Source organism: Acartia tonsa, chromosome 15 (genome assembly GCF_053477335.1).
Source record: "Acartia tonsa isolate MP-2025a chromosome 15, ASM5347733v1, whole genome shotgun sequence".
In the NCBI taxonomy this organism is placed as follows: domain Eukaryota; kingdom Metazoa; phylum Arthropoda; class Copepoda; order Calanoida; family Acartiidae; genus Acartia; species Acartia tonsa.
In genome coordinates, this window is record NC_137274.1 from 2,859,836 (window position 1) to 2,886,346 (window position 26,511).

Genomic DNA, 26,511 nt, shown 5'->3' on the forward strand with positions numbered 1-26,511 from the left:
CCCCCCAAAAAAAAAAATTAACCAAAAAATTTTTTTGGGCTTTTTGTACTTTTAAAAATTGACATCTTTAAAAAGTTGTTGCAATTATAGGTATTAAATAAAATTTACAGAGGAGAGTTTTCAATTTTTGTGTATATGTGGTCCAATTAGTGGGACTATCAGAGCTTGTGCCGCATACAGGGTACTCGCTTATGCTCACCCCGTACGAGATATACGGTGAACAACCTGGGTTTAATTTTTACGAATTGAAATTTTTGTGCATACGGCGCACAACCTGGGTTTAATTTTACCAAAGAGTAATTCGGCAAAGAATAACTTTTTTGAAAATATAACTATAAAATTATTCTGGAGGGTTGACTTTCCATTACCTCATGGGGCGAAGCCCCTAGAGGCTAGGGGCGAAGCCACTAGTGTATTAAAAATTGTTGAGATAAAGTCCAAGCTTTTTATCTCTAATATTAGCTGAGATAACAGGATGGAGCATTCAACACCCCCTTTCCCCTGGCCCTCCCTTCTACCAAATAAGGTGGTGAAATAAAAAGACTTTTAAGGGTGAAGAAAATGTGGAAAGTTTTTTTTTAGATTGGGGATAAGTGATTGAACCAAGAGCTCAGAGAAGTAATTAAAAGTGAAGGATGTAATTATCAAGGCTAATTCAAAAGTAAGTCATTTAAAAAATTTAACTTTCTTTAACCTATTCTTAAAAGGTAAACCTAAAGATATACTCTGACACTTTCAGAATCATACTACATAGCTAAAAATACAAATAGGCATCCACATAATTGGGGGATTTTAAAGTTTTTACTATTGATTGAGAAAGTTTTTACAGATATTAAGGTTTTTTTTTATTTTGGGGTAAAATTCTTGCTTAGATTATATCTAATTGAATGGAATAAGATATAGAGCACACAAATTCTATTCTTTGAATAAATTTGTATATAAATCTGTTATATATGGATGTACAATAATTAAAGCAAGGCTTTTATTTTAATCCTAAACACAAGATGGTATTAAATTAGAAATTAAATCAAGTCAGTTAGCAATTAATATATACAAAAATGGGAAAAAATAACATGTCTTTTCAGTTATGGGAATAAATTTATTACTTTTACAATATTCAGTAATGTTTGGTTTCTAAACTTCTTCAACATAACAAAATCTGTTGGTACTGACGTATAGTTGATTCACAGACAGACGTGTCTCAGTATAGAGCAGTTAGCGATACAAGATTAATATTAATGATCAACAAGTATTTGATTGTTACTTTTGGACAAAAAATGACTTTGTAAGCAATGTTGCCCTGGAAAAATCAATTTACTATACTGCTGATATGAGTATGATATTTTTAAAGGCATCATATCATCTTTTTCTTTAGCACTCAGTAACGGAAAGTATGGTTTCACTGAGTTGTAAACCATATCATTAGGTTATCAATATTGGTGTGAAAATAATACAACTCTGGAATTAAATCTTGAAAATGACTTTTATTTTTGATTTCCAGGGCTAAGGTGAGTTGGGGATCCATTACTAAATATTTTTGGTCATCCTGTTTTTCACCTTCAAATGTAAACAAAGATATATTGAAAATATCTATTGTTCTCCAGTGAGAAAAGTATTTTTTTGTATTTTCAGACTTAGAATTAGAAATAATGCGGTCATAACCCAGCCTTAAATTATGGTCAAGGCAGTCGGATTCTACCCAATGACTTTCCAGGTAACAACCAGAATAAGTTTGTAATAATTCAATGGGTTCAGCTTGTACCCCTATTTGTTTTTCGTCAAATGTATTGGGAATAAAAACTTTGTTAATTATTACACCATGACCTTCACATGTGGGGTCGATGCCGTTAAGTAGGTCATTAGGGTAAGTTAAACTTCTGTTAACGATAATCCTGGTATAGGACATTTGATGGTCATAGACTGACATTGTTACTCCCTCATAATTTAATATTTTAGTGTCAAACATCCCCTGGCAATCTTCGTAAGATAATAGCCGCAGAATTTCAACGAGAACTGGCGCTGCAGTCTGAACATGGAAGTAACGGCCGCAGTAAGAGAAGTGTGTACTACTGCGGAAAGGCACAACGTATACCAGGTATAATTTTTTTGTCCACCTTTTGCAGCAGGTGAAATTGCTTTTGTTCGATATTCAAAACATTAAAAAATGCTGCGCCTTGGGAGATTTTTAGGCGCGGAATTTTATCTGCAATACATTGGGTAGCATCCACCTGAACTATTTCAGATGCTTCCAGATTTACTATAATCATTGCTAAACCCAGTATATCCCAAATAAAAATGCCTTGATATCCAGGTTGTTTCAACATATGAGGCTGCATTTTATTTTTGTTCTGTCCTATTTATTCTAAAAAATGTTAATCTTGTCATATTCATTTACAGCTTTTTATTTGTAAAATTATGTAATATATACGTACATATATATATATACATTTTAAATACTAAATATGTACAGTCTACCAGATAGTTTTAGTAATGTATATATAGTTATTTTTTCCTTTTAATTGGATTGCGCAAAGCGATTTGCACATGTATTTTGTTGTCCCCCCCTTGTGATCTGGTTTTTCTTTCTTCGTCTAATATGTACCTAGGTACGATGCTCTGTTTATTAATATTAATTAATTTTTCAGGGCTGGATTTTTGTGGCTGTTGATAAAAGAAAGAGGATTCGGTCGAAATTGTCTTACTTAGGAAGCTGTCCTCTACCAGGGGGCTGGGACTGGTCGGTGTTTCCGGATTTGGCTGTTCCAAATTGCTGGATTGCAGTATGTCAGGTATTATTTGGCTATTTTTATCCACTATTTCCCCTCCCCCTTCATACCTTTCCATACCTTGTTTGGGGTTTATTTCAATAAAATCATCCCCCTCTCTATCTAGGTGTGTAAAGTTGTTCATATTTTCCGTGTTAGACTGAACCTTATCGTTATCAATTGTGTTGTCGATGGACAATGTAATTTCCTCAGACGGCACGATTTCTTCGATCGGATAAACGTTAAATGAAATTGTTTCCCCAAAGATTTCAACTTTTGAGTTGATTTTCCTAATTTTGTCACGGCTGGCAACCTGATTTGTTTTAATCGGATTTGACCCAAAAGCGAAACAAGTATCATTAACCCTTACAGATCGGGGGGGGGGTCATATTGACCCCCCCCCCTCTATTTTTTCAATGTCATTTTTTTTGTAGGTAAGATAGAGAGTTGTGACTTCATGACTTTTTAAGTTTAGTAATTATACGTCGGCAAGAGTTGATTTTATTAGGATATCTGGTCTGTGTCGGTCGTGGTGTCCGGTCAAAGTCGGTTGGGTAGCACCAAAATTTAAAAAAAATTCTAAATAAATCTTAATTTCTACATTATGACTTTGTATATATGGTAGAAACCTAAAATTTTTTGGTGAATACTGAGATATCAATGACCTTAACCGAAAAGTGGTGTTATGACTGTTTGACCGCACCCTGACCGACTTTATGACTGATTTTTGTCCGGCTTTTACTACAGACATATATCATGAATATCGTGGCTTCTATTACAGCTAGAGACCTATTCATTTTTTTGGTAAATCCTTGAGCAATAATAAACAGATAAAAATATTAATTGGCGCCGCCAACCGCCGTTTTACCGCCGTAACCGCCAAAAATGGCGGTTTCCGTTATTTGCCGTTTTTTGGCGATGATCAAAAAAAGTATTTTTTTTGTTATGAAAAATAAAAGTTTGTCCTAAAATTTGGTCATCCTAGCTGCAAAATTGGCCGCTATACAGCTGTTTTAAAATTTAGCGGCTGGCCGCTAAAAAGCGGCTAAGGAGCGGCCTGACCGCTATGACTAGAAAAAGTAATTTTCTCTAAAAATACACATGAACCACCAGAAAAAAATTTTACGTCTTTATCTGTAACAGAAGCCGAGATAGAGGGGGGGGTCAATATGACCCCCCCCCCCCAATCTATTAAGGTGGGAATATCAATGACCTTAACCGAAAAGTGGTGTTATGACTGTTTGACCGCACCCTGACCGACTTTATGACTGATTTTTGTCCGGCTTTTACTACAGACATATATCATGAATATCGTGGCTTCTATTACAGCTAGAGACCTATTCATTTTTTTGGTAAATCCTTGAGCAATAATAAACAGATAAAAATATTAATTGGCGCCGCCAACCGCCGTTTTACCGCTGTAACCGCCAAAAATGGCGGTTTCCGTTATTTGCCGTTTTTTGGCGATGATCAAAAAAAGTATTTTTTTTGTTATGAAAAATAAAAGTTTGTCCTAAAATTTGGTCATCCTAGCTGCAAAATTGGCCGCTATACAGCTGTTTTAAAATTTAGCGGCTGGCCGCTAAAAAGCGGCTAAGGAGCGGCCTGACCGCTATGACTAGAAAAAGTAATTTTCTCTAAAAATACACATGAACCACCAGAAAAAAATTTTACGTCTTTATCTGTAACAGAAGCCGAGATAGAGGGGGGGGTCAATATGACCCCCCCCCCCCCAATCTATTAAGGTGGGAATAGGGGCCGATCTGTAAGGGTTAATGAACAATGGTTGTGAGGCTTTTCTAGATTTGTTTTGAAATTCTAAATATATTTTCGATATATTTTCAATATCCTGTCCTTTTTTCAAGATTGGGGAGAAAAAATCAAGACTTAAGGTAGGTTGTCTTTTAAATATTAGATAAAATGGCGTATGCCCAGTCCTGCAGGACTTCGATGCGTTAATTCCAAAGGTTGTGAGTGCCAATTTCTTTGCCCAATCCTTACAATCAAAGCGGTCATCAGATCTTAAACCTGCATAAATACTTTGATTATATCTTTCACAGGGGTTGCTATTTGGATTACGTGGAGGAATAAGTTTTGTATCCACTCCCAACTCTTCCATAACTATCCGAAAAACCTCGCCTGTAAAATTAGTCCCCCTATCACTTCTTAACGACCTAAATAAGCCATAAGTTGGAATCACTTGTTCCAGTAGTACCTTAACAGTACTTTCAACAGTGGCATCCTTTATAGAATGTGCAATGACGTACCTAGAGAATAAATATTCTAGTATAAAGATGTATCAGACATGTTGCCCTTGAAAATAGATGGTGGTGAGTGGACCAATCAGGTCCACTGAGACTTGCCCAAAGATTTTATGACTAAAGGCAGAATGCGTAATTGGCTGTTTAGGAACTTGTCCTATTTTACTTAAGCATATTATGCAATTATGTACTTGTGACTCTACAAACTTTGTGACACCAACCATAAAAAATCTTTTGTTTATTTTATGGACCGTTTCATTTATACCCTTGTGACCGGTCATTGTGTTATGCGCCAGGTCAAAGATTTTATTATACAATCCAATGGGTACTACCGGTCTTTCAATAAAAGTTCCATTGCTAAGGGGTTGTCTGAATATTAATAAACCTTCATGACATATAAATGTATTAGTTTAAAAAGAACTTCTTTCCGGCCGGTCAGCTCAGACTTTTCAAACACTGATAATTGTTTTTTCTCTAGTACCCACCTACAAATATCAAATAAAATTTGATCTTTTTGTGTTTCAGTTTGCCATGTTTCATCAATATCCCTTTCCAAGGATGTGTGTACTGAGAATATCTGGTCCTGCAGAGGACAGTCCAACTTATATGGATCCAAGGTAAATTGGTTAATGCATTTCTCGCAATTATTTTCCCTATGATCTTTACATAAAAATTGTCCCCTGGACAGGTTGTCCGCATTTGTGTGTAGTTTCCCTTTCCTATGTATTACCTCAAAGTTGAAGCTTTGGATAAATACTATCCATCTAAATGTAACGCCGTTTATTGTCCCCTTTGCCCATTTTTTGTAGTGGACCAATGAAATGGAGTCAGTGCGTACGATAAAGCTTCTAAATCTTAACCCTTACAGATCGGGGGGGATCCGTTTTCTATTGGGATAAATTCTCCAGAAAGGAGCTCTTGCAAAAGAAAGCTTATCTAGTAATAGATTAATACGGTTCATCTTAAGGAATTCATAACATTGGTTAATAATTTTTGAAGTGTTTTCAGGCACATAAAAGGTTTCTTCAAATAATTGATTTGATCCAATAATACTGAATTGTGAATGAAAATGTCCTATTATATTTACCGGTTTTAAATCTACTGATAATGCACTAAGGTTTGCGGGGGTAAAACTGATTTTCTTATCCTCCAGAATTTCTTTGGAAATAAGTGACCAAAAATTGTTTCCGGTATCAATAAGTGCATTTTGCAAAAATTCACCCCCTACAGGATTGATTACTTTTAATTTAGCACAGATAGGCATTATTTAGATTGAATATAAAATACCCTAATCTTAATTACTGATTATTTATAGGTCAGCATTGCGAGTGAAACCAGAGGTGCATGTTTTCAATAATACCAATACACCTGACCAATGAATGATAATCTTCACGGAACCCATCTTTATATAGTAAGTACAAATTACTATTAGAATTTTTTAGAAATTGCAATGTTTGTAGGGTATGGTTTATTGTTAAGACTATTTTATATAATTTTCGGGTTCAGTTAAGTTTTTGATTTTAATATATACTTATATAAAAAAAACTGTTCAAGTTTTAATGTACTGCCCTGCAGCTTCAAAAATGTCAATTTATGACAAGAACCTCCAACCAAAATTTGACTGAAGTAATTTTTAACATTGCACATATACATAAATTTAGAGAAATAGCCCCCCCCCCCTCCTTAGGTATTTTCAGCACTAAGATATAGCTTAAGAAATTTCCAAAGAAGGATACTGGTATGATTACTACAAGATACTGTTGTTAATTCTTATATGCGATAATTTTATATAGCGTTTACTTTAGATTGGACACCTAGTGGTGTGATTTTTAACTAACTTATGATTTATCTAATTCACAAATGCTAAAATATAGCTTACAAAATTTAACAAGCCCTAATGGTAGAAGTATTAGAAAATTCTGTTACATTAGGGGTGAATGTAAGCGTTTAAATAGAAAACTTTTTTCAATTTTTTCTCCTAGTGGGGCCTAATTAAATCAAAAACTTTGATAATTGCCTATTAATGCTGAAATACAGCTCAAAAATATGTTAACAGCTTCTTACTAACAAGAAGTTAAAAACAGACTGTTTCTATTTAGGATCTTAACCAGTATTTATATAAATTGGGACTTGAGTTCCCTCTAGCGAGTATAAAACGTACTCAAAAGATTAAGTTTGTAGCTAAAAGTCAGCTTTAAAAAATGAGAAATGATTTGTGGTCACTGCTCACACTTGACTGGCCTTAATCCTAGTTATCCTATTGTCTTTATATAGATTTTAAAGCAAAAAGGGTCCTCCTAGTGAGGAAAAAGTTAACTAAAATTATTACTTTGTAATTTTTTTTTTAATTATGATTATGGCTGTAATGCAGCTTCAAAGACGTGTTGAATGAACAGTAAAGATTTAGATTGAATCAATTTGTCAATTGCTTTACTATTTATATTCAAAACGATTACTGATATAAATATAAACTAGAAAGTTTTCAAATATTAATTAAGTGCACAACAAAATAATACTTATATACATATATATACATTATTGCTGAAAATCAGCTACAGAAAATATTTTAAAACTGTGTAGATAAACTCAACAATGAAATTGCAACTGAATATTACTGAATTATGAATTCGGTTTCTTATATACTAGTTGATTACATTCAATACATAAAAGTCCCTCTAGTGATTAAAAATAAAAACTAAACGATAGTGGCGAATTAGCTACTAATTCACTTGATGATCTTCGACTTTGTACTGATAATATTTTTTGAATTAAAATTATAAATGGAAAGTTTTAATGGAAATGATGCATGCATGATGCTCCTAGGATTGCTTCCTTTCCTTTTTCTTTATCTAGTCCGTGATGGGGAGGTAAAGAGAAAATGGGAAGGTTATTCATTTTTGCAATGTTTACTCATGAAAAATAACAAATTGTTGTTGTAGAATTATCGCGCCATTTATTTGTGCTTAGTAGGGGAAATAAAATAGCTAAGGAATTTGCAAGTTAAGCAAGCTAGGGGATACATTGTTTATTTTCAAAGATTTAAATGCATTTATTGGCATTTCATGGATAGGGACAAGTATTAGCCCCCTCGTTTTTATACACTGCCATGTTAGTGTTGGCAGGGGTGTTATCAGTCTCTACTATGCTAATGATTGGGTGTTTTTTTCGTTTCCGCAGCATTAGTGGGTAAGAACATTTCCATTGCTTGAGAGTAGCAGGCTGATAAATTCTCCTTGGAGACATGGCCTGAATTATCCGAATTCAAGTAATGCTGTCCGGTTGTGACCAGCTTATTAAGGAAGGCGTTGTAGTCGTCCAAAAATTGCATATTTTCGACGTAGTTTGCCATGTCTACCGCGAGGTTGGAATACAGCAAGTTCTTGCTGACGTTTAGGTAGAATTTTTTCCACTGTTTTTTCCCTACGGTTCTGGGGTTCATAAGTCTAAACACAATTAGTTTCTTTCTGGAAGAAAGTGTCAAGGGGTTGATTAGCCTCCTGTTTTAAATTGTAGAAATATTAAGTGGCCACCTCAGGGTCGCTAAAGGGGGTGACCAACCTACGAATCATTAGATAGTAACTTAGGGCAGATAAGGCTTGATTTTTCTCAGGGGTAGTTAGATCCCCAAGCTTTTCCCCTTTTGAGTCATAGATACAATGATATAAGATATCTTTAAACAAGATTGGGTTGCTAATTCTGTATGTTTTTGCCATTCTCCATAAATTAGCAAAGAAATTATCGAAATCACTTTTACCGTCCCATTTTGGGGCATCCCTTGCGAAATCGGAATCTCATCTTTGGCCCCAAATAAAGCATTCCCTAACAAAATCGTTGTCGGGATTTGGCGTTTGAGCAACGCCTGGTAATGTACTTCTGTTAATTCCTGCTAGATTGAATGATGACTTGTGGAGGGGTTCTAACGAATTAAATAAATCAGGGATAAAGGTAAATTTTTCAATAAAGTTTTTTAATATTCAGTTAAGGTAGCCTCCCTAACATTTATCCAATTGTCATTGTCTTCAGGGCCTACGAACCCCACAATAGAATAGGCCATGCAGCCATGGGCTTTGGTTCGGTCCTTGAGGACCCATTTGGTCATGTTTAGCTTTTGCAGGACCGATGAGCGGTCATGAGTTTATTGAGTCGTCCCCTATAGTATTTTGTTGGGTTAAATTCAGACTTTCTTTGAGCGTTTTTTCTGCAAAAAACGGTGTCAGATTTCCATCTGGTGGGAGTTTTGACACTCTACGTTTTAGATCTAAAATATCAGTATCATTTAAGAGTCTACGGTGCGATTCGTTCTCTTTAAACTCTGCCCATTTGGCTTCAATTTCTTGTTTAAAAATATCTTGACTTTCTTTCTATCCCTATAATGAGCCGAATATTCGCCAAGAACTTCCCAGATTAATGTTCTTATACTTTCAGGTGTTAATTCAGATTCTGTTGCCGGCGTGTTGTTTGGTGGTAACGTTTCATTACCACCTGTAGCGCCGCCGCCTGGCATGTCCTGTGATTTTTCATTACTTTTCTTCCCCTTGCCATTTTTATTGGTGCCGGTCATGGTTAAGGAGCTTAGTGTCCGTTAACAATATTGAGTCTACCACAATTTTTAGAACTTGTGAGTATCCCTTTTTCCTGATTAGGAAATATGTGTGAAATGAATATTAACTGAGAAGTCTGGTTTTTAAAGCAACAAATTGTTACTATTTTCATTTGGATAATGCAAATGTAGCAAAAAGCCACTAATTTTAATATTTTAACTCGAGTATTTGTAACAGATTGTTACTAATTTTGTATTTCTCTGTAAATATATACTTGCTAATTATACATATTATTATATTTTAAGAGGAGCTCCTCAACACGTGGGCTTTGTCTGTACGTCTAGTTAAAATATTAATACAACCACACTCTCCCCATTCAAAAATTGGTAGACAAGACTGCGCCAAATTGATGTATAGTTGATTCACAGACAGACATGTCTCAGTATAGAGCAGTTAGCGATGCAAGATTAATATTAACAATCAACAAGTATTTGTCTAAAAAATCTATTTACAGTTAAAATAATAAAACACAAATTAATAATAATTACTAGGATTATTAGGTATTAAATAGGATGGAGAATGTAGGCCAGTCTAGGTGTCCTGCTGTTGCATGAAGCTACTGGCAACTTCGAGATGCTGGATCAGGTTATAGGCATCGCCAGCTCAACTTAATGAACCACAGCCAAACAAATGTGTACTCGCCATGGCACACTCAAATCAACTGTCCTGGTGGAGCTGTATAGATAATTAAGATGGCGCCCACATGAGGAGAAGCTGGTGGGAACTTGGAAGGAGAGCTGGGACAGGAACAATACTTCTGGCAGGCCAAAGGATAATACCACAGTACCATTTGTACAAAAGGACAGGTAAGGAGGGAGGACAAAGAATGAAATAGGGAAACACGAACGGCTAATGTAAGTTGGGTTTCTAAACTAAATCTGTATGATTATGAATCAATAAATTAACAAACTTGTTTAACCAAGATGTCGAGATTTTAACTATTATTATCAAGGACATCCTAGGGGGGCAGGATAAAGGCATACCCAAAATTTTTAATTTTTTTCCCCCTGCAAATAAAAAAAGCTTGGACGTCACTGTCTACTCCCCCTAAAATGAACTTGGTGGTGCTGTAGGCATCCCCAAAATTTTATTTTTCAATTCCTCCCCCCCAAAAAAAACGAAAAAAGCTTGGACGTCCTTGAAAAGCTTCATGTCTGTTATCAAGATTTTCAATGATTAATAACTTTTTGTTTCAAAGACCCAACTCTGTTTGAATTAAACAGTCATATTACTGGATAAAAATTAATTAAAATCAATTTATATATTATCCAGATTTTATTTGATTGACAACCTTTTCGTTTTAAATCCCCAACTCTGTTGAATTAAACAGACAATTACTTAAAAATAATGAGCCCTGAAAGTTATTTTATATGGATTTTTCATTTAAATAATGTTTAATTGAAACTTATGTATATTGATTGTAGAAATATAAAACAAAATTTGGATATCTAGGGTTTAAATATAGGCAGGTATTTAGAAAAATTTGACTCTTTTCCGATGATTGGGAGAAAAAAAAGATTGCTTTTGTTTAAGGAAAACCGTTAGTAAGACTGTTAATTTTTTTGTTGGATATGTATAACAAATAATATTTGTTTGTTCTTTTTGCCCAGTTTTATTCTTAAATGTGTGAAAACAATAATCTTAAGAATTGGTCTAGGTAAATCATTTCAAAAGAGCACTTTTGAAAAAGTAGTTTTTTAAGGAAATGAGAGACAGTTTTGCCCCATCATTGAGATTATATGAATGCAATAATGTTAAGGTTTGATAATCTGATGAAAAATTTTCTCATTTACAGTCCCTTTAAGATAAATTTTAAATCATCCAGAGGTGTATTATATCTATAAAAATCAAGTGCTGATTCCCACTTTGGTCTCAAATAAAAAATATCAAACATTGATCCTCCCTATTACCCATCCATCTCCCCCGCTTACAGTTATTATGAAATTTAATGGACATAATCTTTTTTATATTCCTCCTGCAGGGAAGTTCTAAAACTTCAGGGGCAACAACTGTGTTGCCCTAATCATGCATTGGGGCTAACCAATATAAACTAACCAATAAACAGAACAAAATTTATAAAGATCTAACTTAAAACTAATCCCCTCCTTTATATTCACATTTATATGAAAATAGGGGGATTTAGAGTTTAGGGAAACTCTAAATCCCCCTAATTAAATGCGAAGAATACCAACTGTTTTAATTTATGATTTATTTGTTTCCATGTAAAATAGAGCTAAGTTGGATTCAAATTGAAGTGTTTGATATATCAATCAACTAGTTCTAGAGTAATATGTTCTGGTATTTTACTTAAAGTGGCTGTGAATTTGCAAATAACGTTATATATATAGGTAGATAACTGACAATTGAAGATAAATCTTTAAAAATATTGCCTTAAAAAAATCACAAATATCTAATTAGATGAAAAAGAATTTTCAAATTTTGTGAACAGTTCAATACCATACGTATCATTTTTATCAAAACTAAATAATAAATGCATTAAATACAAACAATGGCAGTGTTTTATAGAAAATTGGATTTACAGTAGGTAAAACATTGTGTGTTTTTTTAAAATGTCATTTAAAAGTAACATACATGACAATTATTTTAATGATAAAAAATGAAAAAAATAAAAATAGCCAATGGTTCGAAATTTAAAATCTATTTTACTGTCATGGGATTTCCTCTCTCTCTCTCTCTCTCTTTCTCTCTCCCTCTCTCTCTCTCTCTCTTTCTCTCTCTCTCTCTCTCTCTCTCTCAATCACTCTCTCCATAACTCTACTCTGTGTGTATGTGAGTAATGTACGTAGTGTGTGTGTACGTAGTGTGTGTGTGCGTATGTGGGAGGTATACAACAAAACTATCTATCTATCTATCTATCTCTCCATCTCTCTTCTTTCTCTCTCTCTCTCTCTCTCTCTCTCTCTCTCTATCGCTCTTTCCATAGCTCTACCTACTACCTTGGTAGTTTAGTGAGTGTGTGTGTGTGTGTGAGTAATGTAGTACGTAGTGTGTGTGTGCGTATAATGTGGGGTATTTAACAAAACTGGACATATTTGAGAAGATTTGTAAAGAAATAAAAATGAATATTTTTATGTATATATTATAGACTGCTAAATTTTTTGCTGGATATGTCCGGAAAATATTATTTGTTTATTCTATTTAAACAATTCAATTCTTAAATATCATTATTTCTAGGGATTTAAACAATTTTTCTATTGTCTTTATACCAACTGAAACATACCGAAATTTGGTTAATGATTTTATAAAATAAACCAAACTTTTTCATTACATTTTAAAGAAAGTTTGAAGACAAATATTATTAGAGGTTTATTACAAAATTATTTCCTAAGTATTGATTTTTTTGTTTTTATCTGCAAGCGAAGAAATAGCTTATTTTCTTATAGTTTAATTGTTTCTCAAACTTTAACATTAACTTCGTGTTGAATTGAACTTGGCATTTTAATCTAATTTTTTTCTAACTTCTTGGAGCTATTAAGAAATTATTCTACGAAAATTACTTAAAAAATAGGGAAAGGTAAATAATAATGAATTCTGAAAAAACTAATTTGTGATCTCTTTAAATGTAAAGCCTGAGTTAAACAATGAGATTAATGAAAGATGGTATGACCAGTCAGTTTACTTACACCAATATGTGTCTCAATAATTTATGGACAAAAGAATTGACATGCAGATATAGATATTAGGGATGAAAATTAAGAAAATTACCTTTTTTATCCTTAAAGTTTACATCAGCATCAATGGATATATAATACTTTACTTTCTCTAAAAGTCCTGACATTGATGCATTCATAAGAAGGTTGCCTAGAATAATTATTCTTTTTATGTACAGATCTAAATATCTATAAATAAGAACATATAAGAATCTTTTTTGAAAATTTAAGTTTTTTATCAAAATTAGAAATTTAGTTTGTTCAATTAGAGAGGAGGGGGGGGGGGGGTATTTACCAAATTTTGAAAATTGAAATAAAAAAATCAAGAGGATAATAACAAGATTTTTTCTGCAAAAAAAACAATATTTCTTGTAAAAAATGTATAAAAAAATGAAGACAAAGACAATTTGCCCTGTTAACCTGTTATAGTGTTCTTGTATTCCTTATACTTTTCCTGAAATAATTAAGTTGGTTTATAATATTTTTTGATAGAATCATGATAAATAGGGTTAGTAAACTTTTCAATTAAAACTTATCTATACCTTATTTTAGTAAAAGTCATTTCATTAAAAATAAAGTAAATCTTACATTTATTTCATCAGTCACATTACAGTTATAGGCTCTGAAATAAAAACAAAAACTGATTTTTAAAAAAAGAGTTATGAATGTGAAAAAATTGTATGGAAAAAGTTTTAATTTTGTTCTACTTTTCAAAAATTTCTTTTCAACTTCTTTTGTAAGTAAAGTGTTACAGCTGAAGATTTTGACTTTTTTTTAACATGGGTACAAAATTGACTATAAGTCAACATGTAGGGGTCTAGAAAAAGCAAAACCAAGCCCCTTTGAGTCATAAGTCAGTCAAAGTTATATTTTGCTTACTTCAACCTTTATTTAACAACCTTTCTTTCTTTAGAAATTTAAAAAGATGTAATTTTCTTATTCTTAATTGAACCTAGAACAACTTTTGCAGAATTCTTAAGGTTAATCTAAAAAATAATAACATTTTTAAAAAAATGGTCTTAAAGGGAGTGTGAACAAAAAAATTTCTCATCTGATTATTAAATCTTAACATTTTTTAAGCACATTTCACTACACTAATGAACCAAAAACGTCCTATCAACAAAAATATCCAGATTGATTTTATGGTATTTTGGGATGGAAAAAAGGAAAAAACAGAGAAAATCTGAACATTTTTTTGTTTCTTATAATGTTTGTAGGGATATTTAACTTGTCATATATAGTTGAATCAATTTACTTACTGTTAAAGATTTATTTTATGATATAAAATTGCCAACTAGTTTTTTCTTGTAACGTAGTAATTATGTAATAAAGATCTATTTTAAATTTGTATTATTGACAAAAATATACCTCACTGTCTACAAAGGGTTGAATCTCAGAGGTTACTTAAAATAATAATATCCTTTTTTATTGTGTTGGACAATGTATAACCCACTTTGGAGAATTAGTTTACACTTTTATCAGACTGTTTATAAAGAAATATTGCACCTTTATTACTTACAAATTTGTAATTATGGTCGGCGAGAGATGGGCCATCTGAAGTTACTTAGATACTAATAAAAAAACCTTTTTCTAGCTTTGTTATTGTATTTGGTACCTAAAATATTGCTTATTTTATTAATTTCTAAGTAACTATATATTGGTTTAAAGCAAGGATTAAGTTACAAGTCAGCTTAACCGTTAGGAAAAATAGAGAACTATATCAAAAAGTTTGGTTTTAGCTATAAAAGGAAAAAAAGACAATAAACTGCACATTTATATAGTCTGGAAATTTTTTCCCCAATCTTGGACATAAAAAAAAATTGGCGGAAAAAGCCGTTTTTAAGGAAACTAGAGACAGTTTTGCTCTGAATGAGATGATGTTAAGGTTTGATAATCTGATGAGAAATTTTCTTGTTCACAGTCCCTTTAAGATATTTTACTAACAATATTTTTAATAGATTTACCTTGAAATCTCAACCACATCCACTGGAGATAATTGAATCTGAAATTATGCTTGTTTAAGTTTTAAAGATAATAAATTTATGGGATATTTCATAAACAAATGGTTTTGGTTAAGATGCCACAGAATCAAGAAATAAATATTTTTGACATTTTTAAGACGTTTTGGTTGATCAGTATAGCTTAAGGTTTTACAATGGCATATCAACATAAAATATTTATAACTAGCGGCTACAACCCCTGGGGGAGAGTTAAATTTGATAACCCAATTTTTTTTAGATATAAAAAGTAAAATTTTAAAAAAATTGGGAGGGGGTTCAATTTTTTTTGGTTGGGGGAGATGGTATCCTCCCCCAAAATAGTTATAACCTTCCAAGGACCAATTAGAAGCTACCCTGTAAAGAAGAACCTGATTGGTTTAGTGGTTAGTGAGATACTTAGGTAAAAACATACAAACATACAGACAAACAAACATCCTGTTACTTTATTATAAGGATAAGACTTAAAATTAACACTCACAGGATATTGTTTGAGCAAAGCAGTGTCTTTGAAGTATGTTCTAAATGGCTCCTTGACAATTATACATGCTGTCTCATTATCTTTGCAATGTCCTCCACTTACTGGATAATGGGTTACGGAGAAGTAGTCGTATGGAGTCTAAATATATTCAAACATTAATATTTCATATTTTAGTAAGAAATTCTTACAACATATTAAAAATTGTATTTTAGTTATTGCTTAGAGAAGCATAAATTAAAAATTATATATTACCTCATGTGTTTCTCCATGAGTGTCACTTTCAATTTTCATTTTGTTTTTGTAAAATTCTTTGATCAATTCATGTTTTATTTTAACAAATTGATCACGGTCAGGTCTAAAATTTTATTTGGATTTTTGAGTTTTAAGAATCTATTTGAAAAGTTAAAATAAAGGTGTCTTTTTTGTTGACCAGGATCAAAAACTATTATTCATTATCATATTTATCTAATAAATTCATTTAATTGCAGAGAAGAAAAAAAATTGTCCTTCCTTAAGTCTTATACATAATATATATGATGTCCATCAGTTCATAATGCTATGTGAGAAATAAGATTTACTAAGCTGCTATTAAAGCCAAACCTATGTTTGTTTTGTAAATTTTCCCATCATTATAGGGCATATTTGAGAATCTAATATCCAAGGCAGTCCGACTGCTTTTTAGCAGCTTTAACTTTTTTTTTTATTTTCAATCATCTTTGGTTGTTGGATTTTTTTGTTCATAGACAAAAGGACGAGTAGCTTAATTTATGATTTTTGATATATTTTTTATTTTTTCTGCTGCTAATGATTATAATAAATTGAAGATTTTTTTTCCAAAGAGCATATGCTTGATTTACTTTATCCCTTTTCCAATATATATATTTGTGCTTAGTTATGCATGGATATTGTCACCATTTTATTACCTGTGAATACTTTTCTAGTGAAAATTTTATCACATAAATTGAATCCCAAGGTTTAGAAATAAACTGCAAAAACTTCAGCCTTTTTAATTTTAAGATAAACAAATGCATATATATGTGGAGCCTAGCCTTGTAGTGTATTATTAACTTGATTAACTTCCATACAAACCTGTTATGTTCATGTATAAAACCAATTATATGGGCGAGCTCATGAAGTACTGTTGCTCCTGAAAATAATTTTAATTATTGAATAAATTTTAAATAATTTTAATCAAATATTGTTTAAAATTACAATTGACTGATTTTTTAATAACTTAGATATCAAAAAGCTAGGTGTTATATTAAAAAGCAAATAAAAACTAATGTTTCAATAGTATTTCATGAGTGTTAAAAGAATTAAAAATTGTAACTCAGGTATCAAAACCAACTTCAGGGGGGGGGGGGAGTGAACAAGTCACACCAGAGCTTCAAAAGCAAATATACCAATCTATTTTTTAACAATGATGACAACATGAGAAATGAAGCTCAAAAATTAAGAATGTAAATAAAAAAAAAAAAACTACTTTAGAACAGTTTCATAAAATAAACATTAATCTTGGTAAAATAGGGAAATTACAAAACCATAAATCACACAACCTTTAAAAACACAAAACTTAAAAATCTAGGAATTGATCCAGCACCCCAATAAACAAGTCTTAATAAAACTTCGTGGAGTTATGTAGAATGTAAAATTAATTAACCCCTAAAAATTTCAGCCCTCTATCTTGAAATGGAGTTGAGGAATTGCAAAAATATTAAAATCTAGGAATCGATCTAGCACCCTAAATAACAGACAGCTACTTAAAATCTACAAGGATAAAATTTTTACATCACTTTTTTTCTTTTAAATATAAACCAGCATAGTCCCCTGACACCAAAAATACCTCTGGAAGTGGTTTTGAACGCCTAGAACTGATTCTATGGGTAGAATACTGACACACATAAATTTATCAAGAACTGAATTTTTGAAATTTATTTGGTTCTCATCTTTAGGGGAGCCTTAGGTGCCCCTTGAGTGCCATGAGCGACAAGCAACTGTAGCCTATTTTAGAGATACCGTAAGAGGACTCATGTTTCAGTCAATGTTGCAGCACTCAGTACAAAGTGAGATCCAAGTGTTAAGGGTGCCTAGGTACAACAATTTTTTAAGAACATGGCATAGAAACAAGTTCTCTAACTTTTTGGAAATGGCAAAAGGAATTAAGGGCAGTTACCATTTGAACCAATAGTCTTAAGTCATTTTATAGTGCCCTTAAAGTGATCATGAAGCAGGAAAAAAAGTTATATATGTCACAGATTAATGTTTTCTTAGAGTACTATTTTGAGAATTAAGTCTTAAATACTTCCAATTTAAAAATAAATCAAACTTGTTAAAAATTTATTTATTCCCTTGAAAACATAAATGTTTTCGGTGTTTTTATCATACATCTCTTTATATCAAAATCAACAAATAACAATCTTTTTGTTGAAGTTTACTTTAAACCAACCAAATGATGTTGAAATTGCTTTCTATGGATTGATTTTAAATTTTCTTCCAATGGTTACAAAAATAAAGCCATATATGGAAAAGAATATCACTGATTATGGTACCTGGATTTCAATTTTTCATTTGTTCTAAACTTTATATAAATATCTACATATCTACATGGCTTTAGATATATGACATTAAAAATCATTTGAAATCAGTTATTTGCATTGTATATATATGATAAAATTTAATATAACCACTTAACAAGATACATGCAGGCAATTGATAATATTATAAATGATACATAAAACTGAGCTAATCTCAGGACCATCAATTATGTGTATTCTTTTTAAATCTCAAAAAATTCTTATCACAGAAAATGCTTGTCTCTAAAATACATTTTAAAAAACAAAGCATGGTTTTATATCTAGCAATCAATAGATTGATAGGAATACATTTTGATATCATTAATATGACTCAATTATATTCACTTTGTATAAAGACATATTCATGATCTCCTTTATTTGAAACACAAATAAACAGTTGACAAATCAACCAGAAAAATAAATTATGTACAAAGATGGATGAACTTGTGAACTAAAGAGTAGCTCTTTTATTGAAACATTTTGAGATAAAGTCCAAACTTATTAGCTGAGATAATAGGTTGGAGCATTCAATATCAGATTTGAGTTTCAGTTTGACTTAGGCAAGCTATAAGTGGACCTACAGTGAAACCTCAACATTGTCCCACTTAGGCATCTATAAGTGCTGTTCTTAGCTTGCTGGCCACACCCCACCCCAAGGCATGTTAGGTTAGAAAAAAAAACCCGCAGAAACGGTTTACACAGGATGTACTGGGACCTTATAGTGAGTTCAGAACAAGCTTTCCCTAAATTGAGTTAGTACCTTCCCATAGTAGAAAATTTTAAAATTACTTTTGGTGATCAAATTTTACTTTTATTTTTAGACCACCTTCACCTAACCTGCTTTATTGTCTTATTTTGTCTTTCATGTTAATCATGCAAATTCGTTCACATTATAGTTGAAATGACAGATATTGGAGCTTTCTAAAAAGGTCTCTAACATTTTTCTAGCTCTAATACTTTTTGAGATATCTTATTTCAAAGTATTGTTGTAAAATCATCTTTTACACAGCAAAAAGTTGAAATAAAAAATTAGTTATTTTAGAGAAAATTACAAGTATCTTCATGTAAATCTAATTTTGCTCCAAATTGATCAAATTGGACAGTTAAGGTGCCTAAAACTACATCTACATTCAATGGACAATCCAAACCCACACTTTTTGAGACTTTATAAGTCAACAGGAGAAGGCTAAAATGTAATATCAAAGAAACAAATGTAATTTAATTTTAATTATAAATCACTTTTTAGGCATCTTTAATAATGTAAAATGTGTTTTAAGGTACAAGAAACTCATAATTGATTATGATTTATTATTTTTAAAAATCTCAGTATTAGTTTAGAGTACCTAACAGTGTATATTAACAAAAAAAATGTGGCTTAAGAATAAATTATTTCTTTTATTATAAATGAGATTATCCATAAAAGTCTTTAAAATACTATGATTTCTTATTTAAGGTGGCTAAAACTAATTTTGTTTCATAAGGTTATAAAAAATTTAAAAGGCCAATCAACTATTCTTAGAAAAAATTACTAGAATTAGTAGATTACATTTGTAAACTGCTTGGAAATGCTTAAAATTCTTACCAATTTTTGGTTCATTTTCAATGATTATGTCTATTTTTCTTATGATATGTTTCTATTGGTTCAAAATATAATATGATTGTGTTTTATTGGCTTTCTCATTACAAAGTCACAACTTTTTACACCATAACTTATCTTAAAATCCTTGCTAAAGTTTATTAAATTTAAATTTATTTAAATAAACAGCAAATATTTTTTCCTTTAGCATTTTTAAAATTCACTTCACCATGCTCCTGTTGACTTATAAAGTCTTAAAAAGTGTGGATTTGGATTGTCCATTGAATGTAGATAGTTTTAGGCACCTTAACTGTCCAATTAATTTGGTCAATTTGGAGCAATATTAGAAAGATTTACATGAAGATACTTGTAATTTTCTCTAAAATAACTAATTTTTTATTTCAACTTTTTGCTGTGTAAAAGATGTTTTTACAACAATACTTTGAAATAAGATATCTCAAAAAGTATTAGAGCTAGAAAAATGTTAGAGACCTTTTTAGAAAGCTCCAATATCTGTCATTTCAACTGTAATGTGAGCGAATTTGCTTGATAAACATGAAAGGCAAAATAAGACAATAAAGCAGGTTAGGTGAAGGTGGTCTAAAAATAAAAGTAAAATTTGATCACTAAAAGTAATTTTAAAATTTTCTACTATGGGAAGGTACTAACTCAATTTAGGGAAAGCATGTTCTGAACTCACCATAAGGTCCAAGTACATCCTGTGTAAACCGTTTCTGCGGGGGGTTTTTTCTAACCTAACACGCCTTCGGGTGGGGTGTGTGGCTTGATATCTGAACTAACAAGGCGTTGAGACAACTTTTGGTGAGACCCTCTCAGTGGGTCCCCTGCAAGCTGACCAGATTATAAGGGTTAGATAACTGTTTTGCTGAAGTTGATTATTTTAAAGTTTTTCCTGGACATAGTTGGCTTGATAAATACCATAATCCAAGACAAAACAAAATTTTATCCCCATCTGAAAAAGTTGAGAAGGAGGTAACGAAGGATGATTTTTGAATGAAAAAAAAGTTGTCTTAGAATGATGAATTAATGGTTCTAATCAAGTCTATTGATGATTGGGAGAACGTTTATAACGTTTAAACTGATTGCTTACAACAAAATGTAACCATTTTACCCTTTATAGCAGGCCCTGAGGGCAGGATTCCAAGTCCCAGTTTCAAGGCACTGAGGGTTTTGAGATATCAATCTGAAACTTTGCAAGGCTCCCACTAAGGCATCTGAGAGTACTACCTTGCTTGGTAGCCTAGTAGCTCAATTATCACGAGATCTCCTGGCACCCCTTATTTACTATCAAGGTACCCTCTATGAGATCTCATTTTGCAGATAAGTTTTATTCAGATTTTAAAATAGCAGAGATTGCAAAAAGACGTACTGATACTGCAAAATTGATTTGGCCAAAGAAACAAGAAATGATAATTTAGATCTATTAAGGGGTATGCAAATTCCAATTATCCATAATGCACTAGAATAAATTGAAAATTTGATCTCATTTCAAATCATGCTTGCAATCTTTGCAAACTTTAAACTTACAGATATATTACATATTTATGACAAATAGGTAACTTTAATCAGTCACTGTGACCACTCTAGTTGAAATTTTGATATGAAATCAATTTTCCTCAATCACAAATTAGAAAATTTAAAAGTCATTTAATCTTGGGACTGTATGGTGCCTAGAAATAAAATGAGACTGAGGGGGCACTGATTGTTTAGGGTAGGGAGTATCAATATCATATATAACTCTAGTTAATCTAAATGTAAGTCTTTAAAAAATGTGTTTTGATGACTTTAAGCTGCAATCATATCCTAAAATATTAGGTACAGAATAATGAAAATTCTATCAAAAGTATACCATTATCAGTATAGCACCACTCAGGGCCAAGATTTAGTGTTGATGGAGATTTTGATCCTGAAAAATTTGGATAAGTTAAATAATCTACGTAAAATGATAAAATTTTTAATTTGTAAAAACTGAAAATTCTATTTTGAAAAATATTTTGTAGAAGGTTATTGTATTTTTTGTATGCTAATGATTTCTTTGATAAAGATTGGTTCAAGTTTCTCAAAGATAGGTCACTAACAATGCAATTCTTATAATAATTGATTTTATCAATAAATCTTCAAATCATGGAGATAATGTTGTCAGAGTATTCCTTAATTAATGCAGTGAAAGCTTTTGATTATATTGCTCATGATATACTTTACATTAACAGTTGGAGAGGGGGGAGGGGCGTAGAACGCACCCCCTCTGGTTTTTTTCATCTCATTTTCTGTGTGTGAAAGTTAGAGGTTCATAACTAAGTGACTAAGTAACTGAGAGTTGAAATTTTTGAATATCTTTATCTTGGCGGACACAGGATGCCAGCAAACCTGGCAAGGACATTCAGGAAAAGAGCAAAAATAATTTTTTGACTTAAACAAGGTTACCAAAATTCTAAAATATCCTAAGTAGAACTTAGGATATATGTATATTAGTATATGAAATTCAGGTGGTCAAGAGAATTTCAGAAATCTCCAGACTTTTGTGACCGCAATATTTTCCTTAGAGACGTCAAATTTTAAATTTAAGCAAGCAGTGGGAGCTAGCAGCTGCCAATTACAGCTGCCGCATCAAAATTCAGTGTTGAGATTTCTAATATAAAATTTACATAGAGATACAAATTTTATACAAAAAATTGTTCTTGTAGCTTTAAAAATAAGGAAATTACAGCTCTTTTAAATTTTTAAGTGAAAAAGGAACTTAGAAATAAATTTTAAATAAAATTGTTAAGGAATAAGTTGGAGAATCTTGGTCTGAATTACATAACATTAATATTTCAATTTTGGGAGTAATATTGTGTACAATATTCATTGATGATTTACAGAGAGATTCTGATAAAGACAAACTGTACTGTTCTTGGTATTTTACAATAGATATAAGGAAGATGTAATTCATCAAGATAAAAAAATTCTCAAAGTGGTACCTATTGTTCCATGGCATCTAGATAAATCCCATTTTGTAATGTGCAATTCTTGTCCATTCAAAAGTTCAGGATCTGGATTATCATCCAGATCAATAAATCTGATACAACCTTAAGTGAATTAATAGATTAACATAGGCCACAGTTCACTCGAAGCAACAGTAAGAGAAAAAAAATTTCCCAGACATAAGACTAACTGCTCCTAAAACATCCCAATGAATGTATAAATTTGGTGGAAAAACAAAAATCTGGAAATGAGGGCTTTTCGAGAAAAAGCCAAAAACACATTCTTGTGATATATGTCAAAAAAAACAGTCAATCATTCAAACTAAATTTATGCTATTAGTCATTTCATTTTCATTTAATGATACTAAAATTAAGTCAGAAATAAAAATTTTAAGTGCAATTTAAATTTCTATAGGTAATGGTTTATGTTATTATACATTAGCCTAGAATTGTATGTTATTACCAGAGAACGAGAGGACAATGGGCTGTTATTACTTTCTTATTTCTTAACTTAATAACTTTAGGGACTTTTTGATTGGTTGTTTCAATAAGTTGAGTGTTCAAATGTTTCAACACTAATCTTAATCTACAGAATGGGTAATTTTGTGTATCATCATTGGGGATGTACATCAATTTATCGGCCATTGTCTTATGTTATGACACACATAATTAGTTTGTTTTCATATTGATAATGATAAAGTGATCTTATAGCATCCCTTTTATTGTCTACTTCATCTAAGTTTAAGCAAACCTTTAAAAAATTTCTTTCCTTATCAATACCAACTTCTGATCTCAATTTATAATCAGATGTGATGAATAACTCCTTGTTTTTTCTTTATGTTCTATTATACCATTTAAATCATGACAATAAGTTATATTTCTTTTAACAATTGTTTTCTTATGACACTCAAGTTCTACAACTTGAGATTTTAAAAGGCTGCAATGATCTGTCCATTTTAACTAATGCATTTAAAGTTTTAGGTTCAATAGATTTTATTCCTTGCAATGTTCTTATAATAAAGCTTTGCTTTTTCACTTGATTTAAGTAGATGTTATTAAACTGTATCATCCTCTTAAGTTCCCTGGCTGGTATTAGTTTATCACCATACAAAGCTTTTACTCTTCCTGTTGTTTTTGTACTGATAAAGTTATTGATTTAGTGTTGCTAACATGATGTTTTTCTACCTTGCAGTTTTAAGATTATCTCTAACTACATTAGTAGTCATAATTTCTAACACCCTTTGATCTTCTACCTAAATTACACCAGTATTTTTTTCTTCTGCATTTAAACAAGAATGTTGTAGATGGTTTCAACCATAACACATTATTGACAACACTTGACTGGCTTAAGAACAGGTAGACTTGGTTTAAATGTTTTAGGTTTACCTGCCTTGTAATGACTCTTCCTTTTGTAAGTTGTTCCTAATGGAGTTTTTGCTATCAAACAAATACATCAGTTACAATGAACTAGTTGTTTGTAATTAGAGGGGTCAAAATCATCTAAAACAAACTCTCTAACCCTATTCATATTGATTTCAGTTAATTTTCTTATATTATAACCTTTCTGAAAACATACTAGACAAATACATGCATAATTATGTGCTGTGTTTTAGCTGCCTTAGACATTCTCTGAAAGCCTGTGAGATATTTAAATTTTTTAAACTGAAATGTTTTTTTTAATAATGACACTTAAAAATGCTGAAATGGCTGTCAAGTTTAATGTGAATTAACTGTGATACCTATTTAGGTTAAAACTACACCAAGTAAGACTTACACCAAGCTGACAAGCAACCTGTTGAATTACACCAAGCTGTGGAAGGAGTGAGAGGCCATGAAGAATTGAGGGGACTCGAACCAGTGATTTAATTACACCAAGTTATTATAGTTTTAATACATCAAGTTAATATATTTGTGTTAATCATTTTGTGTTATTTTATTTATTATGTTTATCTATTCCAGAGTTTACATTCTGGGGTTTTAGCTTACCTTAGTGGTTGTAAATTACATCAAGTCTGTTCATGTTTCAGAAGAGATGTGTGCATTATTGTTATCTTTATAATAGTTGGGACACCTGTCATAAATGGTCACTCTGCTCCTATTTAGGCAAGTTCTTCAATGGTAGCATTGGCCACGCAACGATCTACGGCATTGTTCTAAAGTTTTAGATTGATAACATAATTCATCTTATCTCTCTTGAAGTGAATTTCGGTTTTAGATCTCGAGAACGGTCTCTTGATACGTATTAAAAAGGTTTTAATACAGATACACCCCTGTGAGGGTGATATACCCCTGTGAGGGTGACACACATCAAACAGTACCCCTGTGTGGGTGACGCACCCCTGTGTGGGTGACAAATATCAAAAGTGGCGACAATACCGGGTGTTACAGAGAAAAACACCAAGGAGGATGGGGGTGACACCGTCAATAGTAGCGGAAAAGAGGGCACTGACCCTATCAATTTAAAGGGGTGTAAGGGGAGACACACACCAAAACAGAGGGAAATAATAAGCTAACCTCAGAATTAAAAATGTCAGAGTCAGAGAAAAAGGAGAAATGGCAAGGGTATGGGAGGGGAATACCTATCCCTTACCTTGAAGATTTCAAGGATTTCAGTACATGGGTAAGATGTGTAGAGATGTGGAGTAAGACGACATCCGTGCCCAAAGCTGAACAAGGATTTCATTTGGTAAGTGAAATTCCAGTAAAATCGGCCAGATATGGTGATTCCCTGAGAGAGGACATACTGAAGGCCGTGGAAACCGATGATCTAGTAGCAAATGAAAAAGGGGTGGATAAGGTAATCCAATTTTTAAAATCGCTTTTTTGGGTAGATCAAGAAGAAGAGATATACAACACACACAGCAAACTAAAATACCTACAACGCAAGAAAAACCAGACAATCAGCGATTATATAATCGAATTTGATCAAACGTTAACAAAAGCGCGGCAATTAAAAATCCTCCCAGTAGAAGGAGACACAAGGCTAGATATGTTATTTGCTCTAGAGCTAATGATAACGGCGGATTTAAATAGCTATGAATTTATGCTTATAAGATCGGTAGCAAAGATAACAACGGAAGACGGAAAAAGGTATGAAACAGTAAAATCGAAAATGCGTGAAATTCTAGGAAAATTAAATGAAAAAGTGAAAGAAAATAACAAAATTATGCTCGCTCAAAAGAATTCATGCAAAGAAGACGACATTCAAGAAAGTCAGAAGATGGACGAAGCTTATATGGCGAAAGGATGGAAGCCGCCAAACGGAAAATCATCATACCAAAACAAGAATAACCGATACCAAAATCGAAACAACACCAAGAAACAGAATAATTCGACGTCTAATAACAAAGACTACAACAAGAAAACATTTAGGTCTAAACCACTGAACCCTCCGGGACCGGATGGCAAACCTATGAAATGTCTGGGCTGTAAAGCAGAAACGCATTTGGTGAAAGAATGCCCAGATGTGAAACAAGTTAAAGAGAATAGGAAGTATCAAATGGTTTACATGACTAATCCACAAACACAAGAATCAGAAAAAGTACTGATAGCTGAAACATCAGAATCTGAACAGTCTGAACAAGAGGATGAACAGGGAGTTT

At 32.0% G+C, this 26,511-nt stretch overlaps 1 protein-coding gene across 1 annotated transcript in view; it reads right to left on the bottom strand.

The window, feature by feature from the left end:
* Positions 1-26,511, bottom strand: part of LOC145307371 (uncharacterized) — an 86,117-nt gene that overhangs the window by 17,006 nt on the left and 42,600 nt on the right. Inside the window, exons 7-15 of the mRNA XM_080149755.1 lie at positions 22,907-23,014; positions 21,796-21,852; positions 16,866-16,923; positions 16,029-16,131; positions 15,777-15,914; positions 15,263-15,300; positions 13,887-13,920; positions 13,719-13,752; positions 13,354-13,449 (exon numbers count right to left, since the gene is read on the bottom strand). Coding sequence (XP_080005881.1) covers positions 13,354-13,449; positions 13,719-13,752; positions 13,887-13,920; positions 15,263-15,300; positions 15,777-15,914; positions 16,029-16,131; positions 16,866-16,923; positions 21,796-21,852; positions 22,907-23,014 — 666 coding nt within the window. The remainder of the gene's footprint in view (positions 1-13,353; positions 13,450-13,718; positions 13,753-13,886; positions 13,921-15,262; positions 15,301-15,776; positions 15,915-16,028; positions 16,132-16,865; positions 16,924-21,795; positions 21,853-22,906; positions 23,015-26,511) is intronic.